General features: G+C 40.9%; 1 protein-coding gene across 1 annotated transcript; it reads right to left on the bottom strand.

Moving 5' to 3' along the window:
* Positions 1-4,937: 4,937 nt before the first annotated feature.
* Positions 4,938-23,667, bottom strand: VPS4B (vacuolar protein sorting 4 homolog B). The gene is made up of 11 exons (XM_071553404.1): positions 23,361-23,667; positions 20,402-20,513; positions 18,851-19,001; positions 17,528-17,595; positions 15,453-15,572; positions 15,058-15,214; positions 13,485-13,633; positions 13,229-13,310; positions 11,006-11,225; positions 8,235-8,372; positions 4,938-6,476 (listed from the first exon to the last, which is right to left on the bottom strand). The coding sequence occupies exons 1-11, from the start codon at positions 23,385-23,387 to the stop codon at positions 6,375-6,377; spliced, it is 1,326 nt and encodes a 441-aa protein (XP_071409505.1). The 5' UTR covers positions 23,388-23,667; the 3' UTR covers positions 4,938-6,374.
* Positions 23,668-24,104: the final 437 nt, after the last annotated feature.

Raw genomic sequence — 24,104 nt, 5'->3', positions numbered from 1 at the left:
TTCCTGCTGTCAGCCCAGGCAAGGACAGCGTGTATAGATGAGTCTGATGCTTTGAAGGAAAAACAGAAATCAGAGCTTTGTTCCATATAAGCTTGCTTTGCTATAAACACTGGAGAAATATCAGAACATGAAGAGCTTTGAAATAAGATTTAAAAAGAAATCAGTGCCTTATCTTCTGTCTGAGAAAAAAAATGGTGTGAAGGACAGAGGGTAAGTCAGGCAAAAAAAGAAAGAAACCGAAATTAGAGAGAATCACAAAAACCCAAGAAAATGAGTCAAAAGCAACAGGAAAGAGGCAGGCATAAATTGCCAATTAGCATTCACATCAAAGGAAAATTCTCATCAGAACCTTTTTCTTCATCTAAGAAGCATCATGTGTTTGCAGTATCTACCGCAGTGAAGCGAGCCTGCTTTACACAAAAGAAGGCCCAAGAGAATAAGCCAAAACGCCTCACAGCTTGTGGAAACCATTTTACACAGCTGACAACTAGGACAAAACCCCATAGGAGCCCAGAGCATCAGCACTGCTGCCCCTGTTCACTAATCAGTTTGCACCCTGGGCCAGCTACAGGTCTGAAGCACAGCCCCTGTACGTGTCTCTGGAGATTTCATCCACCCCATGCAGAGGCTCAAACTGCCCAGGAAGAACAACAGTGTGTCCCACCACCTCCAAAAAACCCAGGAAATTTGTTTCCAGCTGGACTGAGCCCATCTAAACCTGGAAACAGTGAGCCCATTGCCGTGCTACACATGCTGGATTAAGATAACTTTGCAGTGCCTACCATTGTGCATTTGGTAGGTCATCACATGGGTACCTGTATGTTTTTGAGGTGTTTGTTGCCAGGGTTTGTACCTCTGGGTGTGCACACGTATCACAGCCCTCTGTGTGAGTTTGGGCAATAGCGGTATCTATTTACATGGGCACCCCTTCTCTGTCTTGAAGCTGGTGAAGGGCAGGCAGAAGGTTTTAGTCTGTCAGCAGGTCCTGTGGCTCCTGTGGAAACCATTGCTATGCTGCAATTACACCAGGTTTGCTGTCAGACAGGCAGGGAGCCTGCTCATTTCCGTACTGACAGTGGACACGTGCACCATGGGCATGAGGCTTCTGGGCAGGTAAGAACAAATAAAAAACCCCATTTTTAAATTACAGAGACAGAACAAGGCTGGACATAAGCACACCACTTCAGAATGAGAGCGGGTGTAAAGATGAACACAACAGTAATTTCTTTGCTGTTCAGTTGTCTACAGAGCAATTAATAGCTGTGATTAATTAATTAAAACATCATTACACAACTCCAAGTGAGCTCACACATAGTCAGCCAAGAGCATGAGCATTTCAACTGGCAGTTTAAATGGAACATTTGAAAACATTTATCAGCTACTTTTCCAGATTTTCTAAAATCTTACCTAAAGATTTGATAGGTCAGAGCCTTCCAGCTACAGCCCATGCTCCAGCCTTCAAGGAGAGGAAGCAAAAATGACAATCTGAATTCGTGCAGTTTTAATTTTCATGTTTTCCTAATGTTCTATTGGGTAAACGATTCATTTGACTCTGCCAGAGCCTAAGTCACAGCTGCAAATAAGTCCTCATTTGCCATTATATTTCCTGTATGAGATGGTGATATTTATAGCAACTTTCTCAGTCCCTCTCCTAGCTGTCTTGTTATTGCTGAGACACGGACAGAGAAGCAGCAGAAGGCAAGTACTCCAGCTGAGATTTTTGTAACAAATTACCTGTGGATGGCCATCGGCTGACAACAGAGTGAGTCAGAGGAAATTACTGTTTATAGTTTACAGCACACATGTGACACTGAGCATGTTTGAAAGCAAAGTCCCTGCCTTGAATAGCTTGGATTTAAATGAGTTGAGGCAGCAGAGGAGGAGGAAGGGCAAACAAAAGCAGGTCTTGCTAATTCATATCACAGTGCCTGATAATAGGTCAACAGGCAGGAAACAAAATCCTGTCTTGAGCATCAACATCAGGCCTGTGCTCAGGTGTCTGTGACTTATTTCCTGGAGATGTCTCAAAACACAACCAAAGTGTATGTAGAAGGGAACTTAGCTCCTGCCATGATGCACATAGGACATCGTACTGTGTTTTCATGACTAATGGTTGAGCAGTTCAAATAAACGAGCCCAAAAATGTCAAGTATTTCTGCAAAAGACTAGCAGATTGTACATGTGGCAGGTACCAGGTACAGGTGGTACCAACAGATGAACTCCAGTGTCCCCAGACATGGAGCTGATGTGATGAAGAAGCATCCTTGAGCATTTATTCATCAAGTTGGAGCCTCTTGGGTAGGATAAGGGATGCAAGGGCGAGTAAACACAAAATGGCACGAAACAGTGACCTAGTCAAAAAGCCACTAAAAGAAGGGCGTGTGTTTGTGTGTGTATGTAGAGGTGGGGAGGGAGAGGAAGAATTGTAATTAGGTCACAGGGACCAAAAGATAAAAACAGGACAATCTTATCTAATACCTGGGCTGTCACTACGCAAATGCCAGGACAGAGGAAGAACAATTAAAAGAGTTTTTATGCAGCTAATTATGATGACAGTGGATTTGTGGAGTTAAATCACTAGATTAAAATGTTAATAAAAAGCTAAAGAAAAACTGAAGGGGGCAAGCACTGAAGCGATGGCACAAGAGCTACAACAAAAGCTGCCTGCTCAAGAATGAAAGGGACAATGTTTTGATATGGACTAATTATCAGCGGCACAGTAGGAAACAACAGTCCATTGAGTTCTTGCAAGAGTTTACGTAAGTTACAGGAAAGGCTTTAAGTCAACTGTGATTATTAGGATGAATCTGGTAAGACCAAAAACATGTATGGAAGCCAATCATGAAACAAGTTTGTCATTCTGGAGGAAGAAAAGAGTAAACAGCGAAATGATGTTCCCATATATTTCAACACATTAAGAACTATTAAAAACTTTCCTGTCAAGATAATCCTCAACAAAAAAAAATCAGAATATTCTTATTAAGAAGACTAAATGAACACTAAAAGCAGATTAAAATACTTGACCAGTGAACATTCAGCAGCTTCTTTGCCTCATCTGACGAAAAGAACAAACTGATAGGCAGGAGCATGAACAAAAGGAGATTCCAGAGTATCTCCCTCAGTGTTCTGCTCCACTAATTAAAACAGAAGCATGTAAGTATATTCAAAGATCAGCAGATCTGAAAAACAAACCAAATGAAAACTTAAAGAGATTTATGAGAAACTTCATAGATTGTATGTTTTTGTCATGCTAGAGAATGAGGCAAAAGGTAAAAAAAACAGGGAGGAAACAAGACCCTGGAATTTGAGGTCAGTCAGGCAACACAGGAAAAAATATAAGGAGTTAATTTATTGAGCTCTTCTAACCCTATGAGTATATTCATCAAGAGGTATACCAGAAGTGACAGGAAATCCAAAATTTAATGTCATGGTGAAGAAACCATTTGTGAAGAGCACAACAAACACACATACAAGTGATTTAATTGAAAAATTATTTTACGCACAGGAAGGAAAATAACATTTTTTCATGTTGCAGTCAGACTAAGAAGTAACACCAGAAGTTATGAAAAAATTTGTAAATTAATCAGCCAAAGACCATACTCATTAAAAATCTACAACCAGTTTGTCCAGTATTTACAGACAAATATAACCTTTCATAAATTCTTTCATTTAGAGTATTTTTAACTAACACTGAAAACTAAAAAAAGTGATTTTGCATGTCCCCTCCTCCCCCCAGTTTGGCTATAATTATTATGGGATAACTTAGCCAAGAAGCTCTGTGATATATATTACTGCCATTTTACAAAGACAGCAAATCAAAAGTTCTCCTTGCAGCTGCAACTCTAAGCAGCAAAGTTTATTTGGAATATATTTCTAAAAACAGCTTTCCACATCAAACATTAAAGGTTCTGTTACAGATGCCACCCCACAACTGAGCAAGCAGCAAGATGTAAATTTAAAACACACAGTATATTTCTGTTTTACATTAAAGATAAGAGATTACACAGTTAAGCTTCTGGAAATGCATAGAACAAACCAGCTTATAACAAAAAGGAAAAAAAAAAGAACGTTCCTGAGAATTTTAAGATTGCAGTAAGGACTCTCATTTTAAAAAAGGTCAAGAGACAGGTGGCTCAGAGGTGACCTCAACACTGTCTAGAACTACCTGAAGGGAAGTTCTAGCCAGGTGGGGGTTGGTCTCTTCTCCCAGACACTCAGCAATAGAACAAGGGGGCACGGGCTCAAGCTCTGCCAGGGGAAATTGAAGTTGGAGATCAGAAACAAATTCTTTCCAGAGAGAGTAATCAGGTGTTGGAATGACCTGCCCAGAAGGGGGTGGATTCACCATCCCTGGAGGTTTTTAAACTGAGATTGGACATGGCACTGAGTGCCATGATCTGGTAAAGGGACTGGAGTTGGACCAAGGGTTGGACTTGATGATCTTGGAGGTCTTTTCCAACCCAATCGAGTCTATGATTCTATGATTAAGTAGCTTCAAACCTCTGAGTGACAGCCCTGCCAGTATGTGGCTCACTTCTAAAGTGGTCACAAGAGAAAACAAAAAAATGACCTTGTCACAACGAGGATTACATTTCCTATGTTTCCTAACCACAGCTGCCTTCACCCGCCTGTGCTGGAATTCACGCCCTCACCCACTCCCTCTCCTGCTGTCCCCACAAAGGTCCACAGAAAGATTCACAGCCACTGATTCACATTTACACATTCTGATGTTAGATAAAGTTAAAGCTGGGTGTAACTGAAGGATTTTGGAAAGAATGTTTCATCATGTTAGTAAACTAAAGCTCAGCACCTTGCAGATCAAAGAATTTTTAACTAAATATTTCATTTAGCTAATAAACATAGGAACAAGTCTAAAACTAATAAAGCAGTAAAAACTTGAACATAACATTGAAGAAATACTCAAAGAACATCACTGATGTTGTACTATAACATTTTACTTCATTTAAGTACAGAAAATGTCACCCATCCTATGATTTATAAAGTACACAAAATATGTACAGAAACCAAACCCCATCAAAAGACGATCATATATGTGCATATGTACATAGAACATACACACCTAAAATGTGCAAATTTCTTTTAATGCAAGTTAAACAAAGCATTTGCAGGATAGAGTTGTACAATGATAATGGAAGTTAGAGTATTCTAGATATCCTAATGATGTTTCAGATCTACAGCCAGTGCAAACTTACAAGGCACAAACTCAATGCTGATGCTGTAGTGTTGTAAGTTACATTCAGGCACATCTCCATTTGCAGTTCTTCAGAAAAAGAGCAATGGAAGTGCTACCTCTGTACCAAACTGCCAGACTTCTCTCAAAGTTGAAGCACTAAATTGATGTAACTTATATGCTACAGTTACCAGTGGGGGTTAATTTATCACTGGAAAGTCTGTGGCTAAAACATCTGCTGTAAAACCTCCTTGCATGTGGAAGTGTGCTATTTCCCAAAATACCTCCCACCCATTCTCCAAAGACTACACATACCTTGCCAGCCTCAACACATGGGATCTTACAAGGTATTACTAATGCTTTTTCCTAATTTTAGTCAAACTGCTGAAGAAAGTTAATCCACATTAAAAACAAAAACAACAAAAACCAAAGCAAACAAATCCAAACAATCCCCCAAGCACAGTCAGCAAAATACCTTCTGAGTTATTTGCACTTAAACTTCAGTTAAATTGCATAGTGACAGTCTGCAACAGCCAGTAAAGAGTTAAAAACAAAAGCTTGCTGTTTAAGGCAAAATTTTAACACAGCACAGCAGAAAAAGCCAAATACCAGGTCCATCAATATTTAATCAAAGTTCTGGCCCATGTAGTCTTATCCTCACATTGTTTTCTTTCCCACTGTGATAGCAAACCCACACTGGCAGTAACTTGATTTGCAAATTTTGTTGCATTTTCCTGAATGAAATGACAGCAATTAGTGTGTATGCTGATTGACTGATACTGAAAACACCTGACAAACATGTTCTCTTCTACCCCTCAAAAAAGGGTTTTTTGAGCCTACTGGGACTTTAAAACTCTTTTGAATCCAGGTCTAATATACTACCTAAAATGGAACTAATAATTTAAAGCTTTCTAGTATTTATTAGACGTTACCACATCACTTTGCTGTCTCACCCTAGAATTGTATTTTTCTATTATTTTTCAATAGAAGACAATTAATAGACATCTGAGGAAAACAATACAATACAAAAGCTTAAGGGTCTTTGCAAAGGTATCTTCGATTCCTTCTGCAAAGTAAGAAAGGAATGATTTTATTGGCTTTTATGTGAAGTGCCATCAATAAAGACACAAGAATACTTTAAAAAGAAAAAAAAAAGTTCTAATGCTCTACACATATCTTTGGTTTAGCCTTCCTGACCAAAGTCTTCTGTAAACTTCTTTAACTTCTCCAGGTCCTGTTCATTAACTGTTGGTTTTGTGCTACTTAGTGACCTGAGCATATCCGCCTGTCAGGAAAAAAAAGAAAAGTGTTTTCAGAAACACGTATAGGACCATGGCTAACAATCTCACTGCCAAGACAGGTATGTGTTAAAAAAACATTTAAAAGTTCCTATTTAAACAAAAAGTAAGCTGCACAGAGGCAGCATTTTAACCCTGTCAAGACAGACAATGGTCAGTGAGTTTTCCAATAACAAAATCACAACCTCAGGTTTAGGTTTAAGCCACTCATCCATTCAAGTTTTATTCATCTGTTTTTACTGAAAAGAACTTTTTTTTGTCAGTTTCTATTTTCACCCCATGTTTACAGCAGATTAGAGAGGATAATAATCAGATGAATAATCAGATGTCCCCATGTACTCTTCACAGTCCAGCAATACAGCACAGTAGATTATGATTCACCTTTAGCAAAGTTTTACTGCTCATGACTGGTAATTTCTGTCTCTTCAATTCAGTCAATTTCCTAGATAAATACTTAGCTACTAGAAAACAGAGTTTGGAAAAATCATAGGCCTATGAAGTTAAAAGCAGCAGTTAAAATGCCCTATGAAGAAAAAGGGGAAAGAAAACTAATTAAGTCCTGGTTAAATGCAATTGAGAAAAAGCAGATGCCCAACACCTCATATTACTATAAAATTATGGGTAAATCCAAAAGTTAGTATCATGATTTTCTACACAATATGTCTCTCATCAGACCAGAGGTACCCTGCTTAGAAAGAATTAAAGCCTGATCTTTCTAAGGACAGGAACTGATTTTGGACACTGAAACAACTATCTGTAGTGCATCAGAGCCCAGATACCATTAGGAGCACACAAGGAACTGTTATGTTTAATTCCAGGAAAGACTGATTAAAAATCCATTTAGTCCATGCTGGCAGATGTTTTAGGGCAGGCCTGCACCTGCATACATCCTTTTGTGCTTCCTCAGTATGCAAACAGGCACAGAAAATTCTTTTCTGAAATACAGTGATGGTTATCTTTGAAAAGCAATGCATACTGTTTGAGGGTTTGTGAACCCCATGAAATACACAGATTTCTTTCAGTCCTTACAGGACTGTTTGCACACAGTAAAGGACAGCAGCAGTGATTTGTTATTAAGTGTTTCCCACGAACTTAAAATTCAGAATCTTCTTTTGCTGCTCTTGAGGAAAAATACAGAGTAAGTGTCCAGCAATTATATTTTTCTTAAGCAGTGAACTAATATTGAAAATTGTCGTAAAACAACATATTTTATTGCCTAGGACAAAGCAAGAATTTTAATATGCCCAAAGAAAACAGCTGAAAGATCTGTATCACCTGTGATGAAGTTTAATCAAAATCTTCTTTCATTTTACTTTTTATGCTTATATTTATTTCATGGGCAACATTTACCTATAGCACATTATGTCCCAATTTACACTGCACATAGTCTTCCATTTCCCAATATTAATGGCACACAGTGGTGAGAAGAAACCACATCATGGCACAAGAACCCCAAAGGTTTTAAATGAATAAAAGACAAGTGAAAGAACAGTGCAAGGGCCAGAAGCTGCCTGTGGATGAAAGGACAGCAGACAAGAACAGTAAGAAATGCTTATCAGGGATAGAGAACTGGCTTTTTCATAAACATGCCATACTGTAGTGCTGTATATTGAGAAATGAAATGTTATCTGGTATGTTCAGCATTTCAGAAAATAAACAACTCATCTAATTGTCTTGAAAAAGACTCTTCAAAGTTTTTTCACGGTTCTGCAAAGCAAGAAAGAAATACTACAAGGAATACCTACCATGGAAACTTGAGGCTCAAGTAATTTATCACCTGGGACCTCCATCCATGTCATTTCTATGGCTTCAGGATCACCTGGAGAGCAAGGGGTGAACAAGTCTACCATCATGTTCGGATTAGACAGTGATGGTCCTTTTACCTAAAAATAAGAAAACTCACTGAGTTTATAGGAGTTAAAATTTTCAACACAAAAACTGGAAGCTGAACAGCACCCTAGAGCCAAAACATTTCTTGAATTTATGCAGATGCCTTACCCGTTGGGAAGACAAGTCCTGTGAAAGAGCAATTGTATAAGAGTACTTGTATCATTCACATGCAGCTGCAGATACCCAAATTCACCTCAGGTCAAATCCCAGAAGCCACCTCCTCTGAACACCAAGGATTTCTGTGAAAAACTAACATGCCAGGAAATCTACTCGGTGAAGACCACCCCTCCTGCTCCCTGGTTACTTGGGAAATTCATCATCACTGATTAACAGCTTTTAAAGCCTTCTCGGTAATTCTCCCTGAGCGCCTCCAGAGTCAGGAAGCCGGAGAGAGCTGGAACTCCCACATCCCGCGTGGTAAAGCTTCCAGCACCTTTTCCAGCACCACGGGAGCAGCGCTCCACAGAAAGCAGCCCCACCTAGCGGGAGAACACAAAACATCCTTCTTTCCCCCACTCAAAACAGCTGCCCCAGCTGTTTGCTCCCTTTCTAACACATTCATCGGTACCCGCGAATTTGCTTTCCTTCACTGTTGCCTGAAGCCCCAACACGAGCATAGGAACAGAAAGCACATGCAAAGATTGAAGGACAACACATTAACTTGCCATTTTTGGCAGAGAGAACTGGATTTGCTCTTCCAAACTGCACTTAGAGCACAATGCTAGAGAGCAGATTCTAATATTCAAAATGCACTCTGACAAACTTGTATTATCACATAGAGCCAGGAATGGCTTAGTTACTAACAACAGAGGAAAGCACTGCTGAACTGAGGCAAGTCATCAGTTACGATGCAAATAATAACATGAAGATATTGCTTATAAAAATAGGAAATCACATCCAATTAAAGTATTCACACAAGTGGAATTAAGTTGGCTTATGTCAGAGCACTCAAAGTACTGCAGTTGTGTTTTTTCCTTCCCTTTTTTTTTTTTTTGGCAAAAAAAGGTAAGATTGAAGAATTCCTTTTGGGTTGCTCTGCAAACTGTGACAACTGAGGTTATTTCATTGCTCCATGTCAAGCTGAAACATGCCTCAGATTGTTCCAAATTTGAACAAAAGGCTAAAAGGCAACAGCCCTTTAGCCAGAAATGTCATTGGCACTTAAAGTCAACAATAAATAAATACTTCAGACATCACTGCTGCATGTAAAAGTCCTTGATATATCAAAATAGCTGTTTAACAACAAGGACAGCTCACATCACAGTACCACTGGGAGGTGTCACCAGAAGACAGACTTATTTTCCTCTCGTATTCTGGACCATATTAGATTTAAGTGTGTCTTTCTCTTTGAATCTCAAGCTGAATGTGCTATTGCAAGAAATTACATTGAAAAAAAAAGACTATCTTCAAAATAAGTGTAGCTATTCAGTTCAGGGCCCTTAACTCTTTTATGTCAGGCTGAGTTACGGGTAAAAAAACTGAAATTGTGACTGAGATGACAAAGAACTGCTGTCAACACAAGATACATGGTATGTACCTCGACAGCTTAGGATCTAAAATTTTTTCTACCACACCTGCTCTTTTAAGGAGCAACAAATTAAAAGTTTTCCTTTACAGCCACAAACACCTCTGCAGAATATCCTCACCCACCTTCTTATAAGATTCATGAATTTCTGTAAAAATCAAAGTTTGCATTGGAAATGTAAATAAAAATACTTTAGTCTGGGTCTACTTTAAAAAATATTACAAATGAAAAATATAATTTCATTTAACTGATACACATATTTTATGTATTTTGACCTCTGCTTATAATAATTGATATTATCACTTTTTTTTTCCATTTAAGAGCTTAATAGTTTACAGAGAACAATTAAGCTTGAGCAGCACCCATATGTGCAAATTCTCCAGGGGAAAGACATTCCCAGATCTAATGGATTTAGATCAGCGGCAAAGAATGGCAACTGGTTCTTTGTCAGATAAAGTTTTCTGAGATCCATTGTGAAGAAATGTTTCTCAAGTCAGTACACGGCATGTAGAGGTAATAGGAAGATAAGCCAAACAATACAGTTTGAATAGGATCTTGGGTGTGAACCTAAGTAAGCCCAAACTAGTTTTCGTATTACAGCACAGTGCCCATAGGGGGCTGCACGCTGCCCAAACAAAGAAACACAGACCTTGCTCAGTTGTCTTGCACCTTTACTACTGTCACAAGTAACACTGATTTCATGTTTTTTATCAGAACTTCACAAGAACCTTAATTTTTCAGTTTGAAAAACATGCCAAGTAAACGGAATGTGCTCAAGTATAATCCACCTGTTTTCATGTGGATGAAAGAATACATTTTTTTTCCCAGTATGTTAAGAAACACTTGAGATTGACATTGAGTCAAACTGCAGACTGAATGCTTTTAACACTCTAGAGACATTAAGAGTCATAGCATGAATATTCAGAAACCAGCTCCACCAGACTTACGGCAGGACTAGAGGGGAAATGAGGGAAGGAGGAACAGTTCTCCCCAGTCAACAAAAGGGACATTCATAAGCATGCAGTTTATTTGCAAGGAATTTTCAAATTAAGACAGTTCTTGCAGATGAAATAACTTGTAAAATTTTTGATTCCTACTTACTTTTTTAAAGTGAGTAGCTGATTGCACTTTTCTGACAGGCTGCATCAGTGCATCCCGTACAATGATGCTGATATCTGCACCAGAATAGCCATCAGTTCTCTTCCCAAGCTCTCGGTAATCTGATTCCGTGAGGAGATTTGGAGTTGCCCCAAGGTGAAGTTTGAACATTGCAGCCCTGGCATGGTCTTCAGGTAAAGGAATATAAATACGCTTCTCAAACCTGGTTTAAAAAAGAAAAAACAACATGTTCCACAGATACCACCTCATGTGGGTGCACAGCGGAAAGAAGCTTATGCAAGTAAATGTATAGTTCGCTCCTAACAATATTAGAAAGAAGCAGTTTCAGTCTGATAAACCTTTAAAAAAATCTAAGGCAAATATTCAACAACCTGTTCTCATAAATAATACTTTAGTGAGTGTAAGCTAACATCCAGAATGTAACTGCTTCCTTTTTGTTACAAAAATCTTCTCTTCAAACAGAAGGTTTCCCAGATACCCTCTGGCAGAGTTTGAGTCTTAAAATAAAAAACCTGAGAGGAAGAAGCCTTAAGTGTTCAGGTATATTTGAACAGTTTTCACACTCTAAGAAAGTGCCTGATAACAAGGTGATGCAACAACTTTCTACACTCTCCAACTAAATTAAAGAAAACCAGTTGGATGCAAATTTGAAGTCATATTCTCAATACAGTTGTCAGTAGAACATGTTGGTAACTGCAGTTTCTCCTTTGAAGTAGCATCTGTTCTCAGAGTGGGGATTGCCTCCCACCAACAAAATAAGAATGACTCCAAATTCTGTAGAACATAATTAACCCGAGTGGCCAAAATCCATGAAAAAACAATATAACTACATTCATTGTTGTACAAATCCCTTCAAGTCTTGTGGGCAGGAGTTAGAGAACTACTCTTTCACACTGAAGAGAATGAGAGAATGGTTTGAGTTGAAAGGGAGCCTTCAAGTTCATCTAGTCCAATCCCCCTGCCATGGGTAGGGACACCTTCCACTAGAGCAGGTTGCTCAGATCCCCATCCAGCCCCATCCTGGCCTTGAACATTCCAGTGATGGGACATCCACAACTTCTCAGGGCAACTGTGCCAGTGTTTCACCACCTGTACAGTAACAAATTTCTTCCTTATGTCCAATCTAACCCCACCCTCTTTCAGTTTTAACCATGCCCCTTGTCCTGGCACTACAGGTCCTGGAAGAAAGACAACAAACATCTCTCTGTCTTTCTAATAATCTCTCTTCAAAGGCCGCAATAAGGTCTCTCCAGACAGAACCTTCTCTTCCCCAGAATGAAAAGTTCCAACTCTTTAAGCCTGCCTTCACAGGAAAGGTGTTCTGATCACTTTCACAGTCCCCTTCCGGACCCAGTCTGTCAGGTCCATGTCTGCCTTGTACTGTGGACCCCAGAGCTGGAACTTCAAGAATTACTTGAAATTTGAAGCAACACATTCACCTCTAAATCTGTCTCACACAACACTACAGTCAAACAGCTTAGAAGCGACCTCTGGAGGTCCTGTGGTCCAAGCCCAAAACAAAAATATGGTCAGCTTGAATTAAGTATATAAATAAAAGTCAGTGTCAGTCACAAAAAAGCAACGTTTCTTTAGCCTACAAAAATGGCCATTATCCAAGCTGTGTCCTCATCTCAACATAATCACATTTGTCACATAGCTGTGTTTGTCCCCTGCTTGCCCCGTAGCTCAAAGGAAGATCCAGCTAATTAGGTACAGGTATGGAAACCCTTTATCTACAAAACAGCAGTTAAAACACGCACTGAAAAAAATCACAAGTTATGCCTGACAATACAAAAACATGGTGTTTCTGTGTAAGGTTACATTTCCATTAAAGAACTCAAGCTACTGGTTTGTTAAGAGCTGAAAAGAAAAGCTCTGCCCACCCTTACTCTTCTTAGATGTGCATTTTCTAACTTGTTCCCCAAGCCCACCAGAAAACCAACAAGCAAGCAGAAAACTTCTCTGTTTCTTCAAGTACCACCATCTAACCAAAAAATCAAATAAACTACAGGGTCAGTGTAGGAGTGAACAACCTACCTCTCTAAAGGGGCAAGGGGCTGTTAGTTTGGTTCAGTTCACCTCATGGAATTGAGTTGCAGAACTCTGCCCATGTCTGCAAATATGAGCTGGATTACATCCAGCAGTCTGTGACTGAGCCCTCACACAAGTTGTGAATGCCACATGACAAAAAAAATGCCATCATACCTTCTCCTGATAGCAGAATCCAAAACCCAGGGTATGTTTGTTGCTCCTAAGACCAAGATTCCTTCATTGTCAACACCAACCCCTGTATGAGGGCAGAAATAATTTCACTGTTTAGATAATAAACAGAGACTGTTTCAAAAAGTCATCAAAATTTAATGGAGTGGAACTGCAGGTATTTTTAGTGTTCTCATGCAAACTACACTTAAAATACATATCTTAATTCCTCTGTCTGATTTGGAAAACCAAATAAACTTACCTTGCATCTGGACTAGAAATTCTGTTTTTATCCGTCTAGCAGCCTCACTTTCATTTTCACTTCTTGACCCACAGAGTGAATCTATCTCATCAATGAAGATAATAGAAGGTTTGTTTTCTCTGGCAAGCTGGAACAAGTTTTTCACTAATCTTAAAGAAGGAAACAGCTTCAGTTATCTTAATAATTATGCTAGTAAAAACACATAACTTCAGATTGCAATGCAGTTGTTTTCTTTAGAGAAAGCAAGAAAAAAAAGTATTAACATAAAGCTACTCAAACACACATTATTCCAGCTTCAAGGCTCAGCATTGTACTGAGTGAGACAGTCCAGCATAAAGAGAGGTGAAAAAATTTAGTGTTCCAGGAACAGTTTTGCAACAAAAAGCCCTTTTTTGGTTTACATTTCTACATGACAGCCTGGACTATACAAAGCTTTAGAGAGATTCAAAGGAACACGGCTTTCTCTTATTTAACCTAATCAAATTAATTCTGCAGGTTTTGTAAGAAATAACATGTACTTCTACTTTATACAAATTTACTAAATAATGACTATAGGACAAGAAACATTGGTTTGCAACAACAACAAAATCCCCAACCTAAAGACAAAACCCAGAATACTCCTGGCCATATCACATTAACACATTTTAGTTAAAAATAGATAGGAACACGCTGGGAAATTCTTCACATTACACCATTAAATCTCAGGCAATAGTCTGAAATGAAGTCAAACAAAATCTAATGCCAAGCTAAACTTCAGTTCTGTATTCCTTTGGCAACAGAAGAAAAGTAGCATAAAGTTTTCAGCTTTTGGCAAAAAAACCCCTTAGTTCAAACACTTTATCTAATGGCCTTTCTTCCTCCTCTATAACCTTTGGATAGTGTTGCTGAGTTGTCCCACACTTCAAACTACTGAAGCGTGGTTTTGACAAGTATTCTCATCATTACATGAAAGTTCTTTCTGCATAAACCCAGGGCTTTTGATTAATTTGGGAAATCTTTACTGGAAGCCTAGATGGACAAATTCTTGCACTTATAGACTGCAGCCAACACATCACTTCAGGCTTCCTGGTTTTCTTTACATATGACACAGTAACAAACAGGTAGGATGGGGACCCCCAAAATTTGCTTTCATGGCTGCTCCTCCAACTTATTTTTGGAAGTCTCTTACGTCTTTCAGATTTTGCTTGAAATTGGGATGAAGAAAAAGACACCTCCATATAGATAAAGAAACAGATGAGAGGGGAGATGCCAAGAAGCAAACCCAGCCCTTCAGACTGATGCAGTGTGCAATCACAGCTGAATTCAGAATGGGAACGAGCTCCATTCTGCTCCCAAAACCTTTCTGAGCTAGTTCAAAAACTGAGCACTGAAGAGAGGTCTAGATGCAGCTTCTCAAACTGCAGCACATGTTGGTAGCTTTACATGGCACTGCAGCAAGAAGCACAGAAACACCTGAAGTTTGTTTTTAAAAAGACCATTCCCTCAAATTCAAATTATTTACAGCAACTTATCTAGTTCTCTATTAATTGCTTCTTGACAATGTTTTTCTGGACCTCTGGCAACTCCAACTTACTTTTCACTTTCACCTAACCACTTGGAGACAAGGTCAGATGAAGATACTGAGAAGAAAGTAGAGTTGTTTGCTTCTGTAGCCACAGCTTTTGCTAAGTAAGACTTTCCTGTTCCTGGTGGTCCAAATAGGAGAATCCCTCTCCAGGGTGTCCTCTTGCCTGCAAAACAGAAATCAACAGTCTTCAAAATACTGTAGAAGGACTTAACCTATTTTCTGATAATGCCCCTCTAATGTACTCAAAGGTTTTCTGTATCTACCCATGAAACTTCTGCCAGATGGATCACAATCTCTGACAGGACCTCAGCTTGAGCCTCTGATATACCGGCATAACATGCTTCATGGGCCCCAGTGTCAGTTCTGACTGGTCAATAGTAAATAAATGCTGCAAATCTGACCTGTAAATAGGTGTGGAAATTTGATGGGCAAGATGACTGCTTCCTTAAGGGCTTCTTTGGCACCTTCGAGGCCAGCAACATCACTCCATTTGACATTTGGCCGCTCCATAACAATTGCTCCTGTAAGAAAAGATTGTACAAGTTAGTGATGCACATATTGTTTCATAACTACAAAAAATTCCATTTGGCATAGGAAAAAAATATCTATGCCCATGTCTATACTGAATAAAACCAGGGCATTTCGAAGTAGATATTAAAACAAAATTCCATTAGTCAGCGGATGTCATGTCTACAAAAATCTGTCACATTGTTTTACCACAATAAACCATGGATAATCACAATACTTGAGCTGGCAGAAGTCCTGCAGGAATCATTTCATCACTAACCCACCATTGCACTAGCAACCACTGCAAAATATTTGAAATTTCATTTTAAACATTGTGGCTGCATTAGCTCAGGATTTATAAGATTCTCCTGCAGATGAAGTAACTTGTTTGGTATCCCCAGATGTGCCACAAACAATTGGATCATCTAATGCTGAAGAGGTTTGAGAGGTAGGGCTGAAACCATCAGAAAGATGAAATGGAGCCTGTTTAGGGGGTTCCATCATTAAAACAATTAGCAGAATAGGTAAAAGTTCAGATAGGAACAGGAGATTATGCAGGTGATCTGTACCAGACATACCATGATAACTGCAATCATTGCACTGTAAGAGTTCACCTGTACCATGACAGAAATGGTGCTGGACCTGCAGGCTTCCTAATTTTGTAGATGTAAATGAATAGCTGGAAGATTAAGCAGCAGAGTGCAAAAGGCCTTTAAAATTCTCAACAAGAGTAATGACAACAAACTCCCAACTACTATCCAGTCTTGAGTGTCATCTGGTCACTCCTTCCACAATAAGTCAAGTTGCCATCATAATTAAAATCTAAATACCCAGAGATATGGGAAAGTCCCATAAGGCAAAGTCAGTTAGGAGTAATGAGGCAGCAAGATTAAATACAGGAAATTTCTGTGGCTGCTGTAGGAAGTAAAATGAAAATGAGTAGTCTGAAGACTGCACAAAGCTTCTGAGTATCTTGTTATCTGAGTAACACCTGTGTTAAGTTTAAAGGCACCAAGGATCTCATACTTCAGACTTTCAAGCAATCAAACGTGTAAGAAAGAAGCTTGTCATTTTATAGAAAGTATCAAAGAAGATCTGGATGTAAGAAACTATTCTTGAAGTAGGACCTGAAGGTCAGATTCATAGGGGAAGAAACAGTCTTTATATGAGAGACAGGGTAAGAGGCCAATGCTCAGCAATTTTCTGCCATTTTTAAAAAATAGGAAACTGTCCCACAGAACTGTGCACAAGATTAAATAAGTGTGCAGAGAAGTAGAAAAGTAATGGGACAGTTTCTGAAAAACAGAACAATGAGGTTTCTTCAGACCCACAAGCACCTTCTGTCAAGGAAACTCTTCACCACTAAGGGGCAATTAATATTAAAGTCTTCTGTTTTACTGTGTACAAAACTCCTGGTAGCTGCTGAATCACTGTCTGTATTCTGCATTTGAGCTCAAAACTCCAAACTGTTGTGATACTTAACAGGGAGAGCATCATCACTGCATATGAGTAAATGCTGCCCATTATTACAAATGGGAAATAAACCACATTCTTTACTGCTAAGCTTGAGCACAAGCTTTTTTTGTGAAAACAGTCCTGCTTACACTGTTTGTATCATGTCTGTTACTTTAACCTGTAGGCTAATGCTCTTAAGAGTAAAGAAATACTGACTCAGTTCAGCCAACCTGGGATTTTGCAACTTCTCCTGTTGGAAAAAGCTACAGTGACAGATGGTACAATTTTAACATGAAGCACGGGGTGCAGGAGATACATTTCAATGTGGCCACTGTATAAATTCATGGCACACAAGCACACACTTCCCAAAAGACTATGCTTTTGCATGTGAAGGTACATATTAGTTGAGCCACTTACAGACATTAAGTTAATTCATGGCATTTAGATGGCAAAAATGGAGGAACCTGCTTGACTGAAGTTGCTCCTATTTAAAGGAAAGGATGCTTCAAATTACCTTGAAGTTGATTCTGTAGCTTCTTTTTTTCAGGATCCTCTGATTCCCCTTCCCCATCACTGTCATTCCTGATTTAGAAACAAGGAAAAAAAGTTTGAAATACAGTAAGAGAGATCATTGTCTTAGGGTAAAACTCAGAATGCAAAAAGCAGAAAAAACACCAGGCTGAGGAATGAAAGAAATACTGAGATGCTTCCAGACCTCTACAAGTTTACATGATTGTACTCTTGCTTTTGTACACTTTTCTAAACTTTTTCTACAATTTCCTTCCAATTCATCCTCCTTGTCTTTTCAACTTCCTCTTACGGGTCTGAGCCCTTTTAACACACTTCTACATGCTTTGAGGCAGCCTTTAGGATACAAAAGCCTCACACCCAGCAACACAGAAGCACTAAAATGGTTTATTTGTAGACATAGGGCACAATCTGGACTTGCAACAGGACACAGCCAATTCAATCCAGTACTAAGAAACTCTACGCTCTCATCAGAGCAAAGGAAACTGGAAATTAAAGAAGGAAAAAAAGAGACTAAATAGTGAACAATTAGAGTGGAGGTCATGAAAATATACATTGCTTCTGTGGTTTTACCAATTCCTTCTGAAATAACCAGCAGGGCACAGTGTAGCTCATAAAATACAACTGATGAGATGGAAAGTGAAGTTTTAAGAGACCACTGTAGCTGTTCAGGACTGCTAAAGGGCAGTTGCACCAGAAGGTAACATCTTGAATCTTTCCTCTCCTCTATAAAAGCAACAGCAAACACAAAAGAGGCCGGGCTTGTTTGGGTGGCTCTGCTTGTCCAACTCTCTGATATGCAAAGTGAGAGACAAATCTCATAAAAGGAAAGCAACAGAGAGACCAGGTAGCAGAAAGACATTACAGTGATTCAGTCCATCTTACACAACTTTATCCCACACAGAACTTTTTCACCTCTTACCAAATGAGAGACAGATCAAACTCAGTAAGCCCAGTAATCATCAATCTGAATTTATTTTCTAGTTATTAAGTACTTAAATGCAGAAAAACTTTAAAGGTCACTGGACTCACTGCCATTAAATCTAATAATCATTGGATTCAGCTGCTGGTCTGAAGCAGCTTTCACTCTTCAGTGAATTTCCTATGCAAACAGTCACACATTTTAGTAAACAAGCACAGAAATGCCTGTGATGGTAATTCATGGTATTTTTCTTATCCCACTGTATTTCAGCATTAGTAATTATCTGAAGTATTTCAAAAACATTACTTAAAATGATCTTTGAATAGATGAATTTTAGCATAAGCTGAGTTCAGGAAGTATTTTGCTTTACCTTCTCCAAAAACATACCCTTTTCCATCAGTAGGACCAGACTCCTTAACTGGCTTTGGTGCAGTTTTTTCTCTCTTTTTCAGGTATTCTTTCAGCTTTTCTGCTCTGTCCAAGTATTCTGTACATTTCAATCTAATGCTTTGTTTTGCTTTTTCACCCTGTGCTTCATCTAAAGAGTTTAAAGAGAAACAATTCTTAGTTAACAGCAAAACACACGAGCACCAAGCAGAAGACAAGACTAAATCTTTGTCTTCTTTAAATCTTATGAAAAGAGCTCTCTGAGGGCTCACCACATAACCAAAAACTTCAACTATTTATTTTTCCACTGTACCATGGGAAGAGCAACAGGAAGAATGTATTAAATAACAGAAATCAAATATGCACCTGAACATTGCCTTGGCTTAAAATCTGACTGTAAAGGATTAAGGACAGCAGCACTGGAAGCTCTTCTGGCAGCCTTTAGAGCTGCTAGACATTGCCTTAATAAGTGATTTTCTAAAATAGCTCATCAAGAAGCTGCTTGTGCTAAGCAATTTTTTATTGAGAAGCATACTTGATCTTTCCACTGCCTGCTAATTTTAAAAGATGAAGAAAAACATTATATAAAACATCAGAAAAAATTAGGTGTGTTTCAACAGCCACACTATTCTCATAGTCACTATCGCAGTATTTAAAATCAGCAATCAACATTTAATGTCAGGTTTATGTGTTAAGTTTCCAAAAGTATATTGGTATTGTTAAAAGCACAGAAAGCGATATCCTAAAAAAGTCTATAGGATATACATGGATAGGAAGTGACAAAATATCCTAATAATAAAGGGCTATAAGGAAATTATAAAGAAAACATTGGGGTTTTTTCAAATCACGGAGACCTTTAAGTGCATTTGTGTCAGGTAAGCACCCCCAACCCGCTTAGATTAGGGCAGTACCTACATTAAGAAAGCCCAATCCTTGCATACAAATGCTGGACACGGCACAAAATGTCACAAAGAAGTGTGAAAAGGCATAAAATAATGAGAATATGGAAACGGAAGTAAAGTTAAAACACTGAAATCCATTTCATACATTTTCTTGGCCAAGATGAACAGCAAGACTATGACATTAAGGAGCACAAAATGCCAGCAGAGACGCTGTAGAAAGGCAAGCAGTGTGAGGTAAAAGGAGCAAAAAACACACTGTAGATACAGCAAAGACTTCATGTGTAACGTGGATTTCAGAACAACAGAAATAGTGATCCCTGTACTTATTGTCACATTTCCTCGTGCAGTGGCCAGCTGGAAACACTGCTACAAAAGTCCAGAGCAGAGACAGCCAACAGCTGTCTCCTGTCTTAAAAAAACCTAAAACAAAAAACAAGTCAAATATAACCCAATTTCTTTCCAGAATGGAGCAAGCACACAACACAGTAAAGGCAAAAGCTAAAAAATATACAACCTTAGTCAAGCTACAATTAGCAAGTATCAACTGTTGATGAGAGTAAGAATTGAAATACTGATGTTAATATGGGAGATTACTCTTGTGCAATCTGACTACTAAACTCTACTGAATCATGCAATCCATTACACTTACATTTAACAACGTGGAGAAAATACTGCACAGCGTGCTGGTACAGGCGAAAGGCTTCCTCATAGTTTCCTGCTTTATCTTCCTGTGCTGCCTTGCTAGCAAGGTCTATTGCTTTCTGTAACACAAACAAGTCATTAAGTGCTGTGGAAGAGCAGTTTGCAGGATCAGAGTTGGAGCTGTTGGTCTCTTTTTTGATGGCCAGTCGTCCTGTTCTTCAACATTTATGTCCCAGAGTTGAAGGTAACTGATTGCGAGTCTTGGGTGTTTTGTACATGGCATGATATTTCCATCCTTTTATGAACAGCCATTTAACAAACTGCTGAAATCTACCAGCACACAGAAAACATACACGAGGGGAACAAGTTTCTGTGTACTGCGTTGGATCTCTTATTGGATTGTCTATGCAGTTTTTCTTACCAATCTCTTGCACTGATTATGGAAAGATCTGGAAATCCATTATAATGTTTTGCTTTTTTATCACAGACCTAACACTTCGAAGCAGGGCACAGATGTGGTGGTTACGGACATGGTTTCATGGCAGACTTTACAGTGCTGGGGTAATGGCTGGCCACAATCTTAATGGTCTTTTCCAACCTTAACAATTCTATGACATCAGGAAACCCCATAAACAACAAAGTCAATACAGGAAGCACTTGATTATCATCACTAAACCAGCACTATCACTCTTTCAAGCTGAAGCTGGGAGACCCCTTCAAGGACCAGTTGCTTGGCTTCTCTAGATGGATTTAGGTTTTTGATATCCAAGCAAGAAATTCTAATTACCACTCCAGTGCAAGAAATAAAAACACAAAAAAGAGAAAAAGAAGTTATCCAAATTTTGAGCATCAAAGTTCTGTGAGAAGGTATGTGAATGGATTTTTAATTTATTTGTTCAAATAGATCTGACTGTGTTCTAAGCCACTGTACTGCACACAACAGCCTGTGGATTTATTGTGATCATCACTGTTCCGTTGCTCTTAAGTGTTTATTACTTTTTATTACACTTCCCTCCTTGAAATGCCTGTAACACTCCAGGACAATTAAAACTCTCAGTTTTAACCACTCCATGTGAGTAAAAAAAAAAGGCAGTTGGTTAGCCAGAGTTAACCAACACCAACTCAATCTTCTACAGCCCTTCATCTATTTTTTCACATTTGATTTTTTTTCCTAAGCATTGTTGGTACACTCAGTATGATTAATGTCAGGAAGCAAGGGGGAGAGTTTCAACTGCAGCAAGGATCTTTCATCAGACATTTCACTATAGATACTATCCAGACACTCTGCTGTGTTTCAGGAAAAACTAAGCTAGTAAACAACCATTATGAAAGAAACAGCAAAATTTCTCATTGTATTGCTTTCTGTTGCTGTCTTGGAAGCAAAGATCATCTCAACAGATGTACCTGAAATCAAATTTATTTAAAACCAATGAACCAACAAAGTGTACTCTATGGCTCTGTTGTGGCAAGTGTTGGAACACTGTGTGCATCTGTTTCTTTGGAACAGGATTTAGTCTTTCCTTTCTGGAGGAGCCAATAAGCAGTTTCACAGATATGAGTGGGCAGCCCTGTCCTTGCAGCTCCCTTAGGCCTCTCTGTGCACCATTCAGATCAAGCAAAAGAGCAAAAATTAACCTCAAAAAGAAGTTTCTTTCTTCTTGAAGTTTGTAGGTCCCTTCAGTGACTTAAAGTGCTATGGGGCAGTCCAATGACTTCTACATCCAGTACAACAAAGACATGTGGCACTAAATCTAAAGAATAAATGGCAAAGATCACCTGCTAAAACAGAACTGTGAGAAAACAGGCCACGTTGCAGAGCTGCTCCTCTGAAACAGAAGTTGTCTACATCCCCTATTGCCTGGTTTTGGTGTATTCTGGTTTTATAAATAGCCAGAGACTATTACCTGGCTATCAGATTCCCAGCTCTAATGCTTCATGACATCAGCTGCACCCTACCCTGGTACTGTGAAGAACACCACTGCTATCAAACAGAAAATCATTATTAGAAAGTTGTATGAACTCAGGCATAGATTACCAGCTCCAACTACTCCTAAAGGCCCAAACCGTGTTCATCAGGCCATGGTTTGATGAACATCACCCTCAGAAAGAATGCCAGCTTAAACAGGTGTCATTCTCCTTCTCCTTATTCTAAACATCTTCTCTGGCTTTGCCAGTATAAACATTACACTGTCAGTGTAAACGCTGCAAGGAGAAATGATCGTGGTTCAAGCAGCTGAAGAGAAAAAGGACTATTTTGAACACAGATCACTTCCAGATCAGTTCTCCCGGCCAGCCACAGCACTGATTACACAGCCTCGACCGAGGCTTAACACACACAGAGACGGAGCAGGAAAGGGCTTCCCACAGCCCAAAGCCTTAGGGGAAACACGGGCCGAACTCTGCGTCCACACTACAGGAGGCAAAAGGGTTTCCCAGGCCGACACCAGGACCCACTGCCCCGCAGGGACCCCTCCCAGGGGGGTTCAGGGATCCCTTCGTACCCCTCCCCGAGGGGCTCAGGGATCCCCCTCCCAGGGGGGCTCAGGGACACCCCTCCCAGGGGGGCTCACGGATCCCCCTCCCAGAGAGGCTCCGGGATCCCTCTCCTCGGGGGGCTCAGGGATACCTTCGGACCCCTCCCCGGGGCTTTCAGGAATTACTTCCCCGGGGGCTCAGGGATCCCTTCGGACCCCTCCCCGGGGGCTCAGGGATCGCCTCCCCGGGGGCTCAAGTGCCCGGTGCCGACGAGGCGTGACCCTGCGGGCTTTGCCGAGCCTCGAGCGAGTCCCCTTCACACCCGCGGCTGCCCCGCGGCTCTCCCGAGAGTGGCCCCGACCCAGCGAGCAGGAAGCGGTCGCGCTCCCTATCCCCCCACTCCGCCCGCAGGACACCCCCGGCCCGGGACAATCCCAGCCGCCGCCCCCGGCCCGCCGCCTGCGCCCCGCCCCGGGCGGGCGTGGCTCTACCTGCAGGTTGCCGGTGTTGCCCGCCATGGCGGGGAGGAGACCGGAGCAGAGCAGGGCCCGCGGCTGCCTCTGGCGCAGCGTCCCCGCCCCGGGACCGGCACCGGGAACAGAAACCGCGGCCTCTGCCGGACCTTCCGCACCGCGGGCCCGACACAGCCGCTTCCGCTTCCGCTTCCGGGCGCGCCCCTGCGCCGCCGCAGCGTCCCCGCCCAGCACAGCCCCGGGGAAGGACCTCTGGGGTCAGCCGGTACCACCCCCGCCAGGGCCCGCCCCGTCCAGCGCAGCCCCGGCCCCGGAGAGGGATGTCTGGGGTCACCCAGTCCCACCCCCGCCAGGGCCCGCCCCGCCCAGCGCAGCCCTGAGACCGGGGAGGGACCTCTGGGATCACTCGGTCCCACCCCTGCCAGCCCCGGGGCAGGAGCTCTGGCATCTCCCGGTCCCACCCCCGCCGGGTCCAGACCTCTGGATCACTCGGTCCCGCCCCGGCCGGCACCGCGCAGCACAGCCCTGACCCCGGGGAGGGACCTCTGGCATCACCCGGTCCCACCCCCGCCAGGGCAGGGCCGCCCAGGGCAGAGGACACGGGAACGCCTCCCGGTGGGTTTGGAGTGCCCACAGAGCAGGAGGCTCCCTGGCCTCCCCCGGTTCCCGTGGCAGTGCTGTGCTGTCCTCAGCGTAAAGGATTCTTCTTATGTTGGGGCAAAGCTTCTTGTGTTTTAGTTTGTGGCCATCTGTCCTCGTGCT

The sequence above is a fragment of the Pithys albifrons genome, chromosome 4 (genome assembly GCF_047495875.1).
Source record: "Pithys albifrons albifrons isolate INPA30051 chromosome 4, PitAlb_v1, whole genome shotgun sequence".
In the NCBI taxonomy this organism is placed as follows: Eukaryota; Metazoa; Chordata; class Aves; order Passeriformes; family Thamnophilidae; genus Pithys; species Pithys albifrons.
This window is presented reverse-complemented; position numbering and strand designations above follow the sequence as displayed.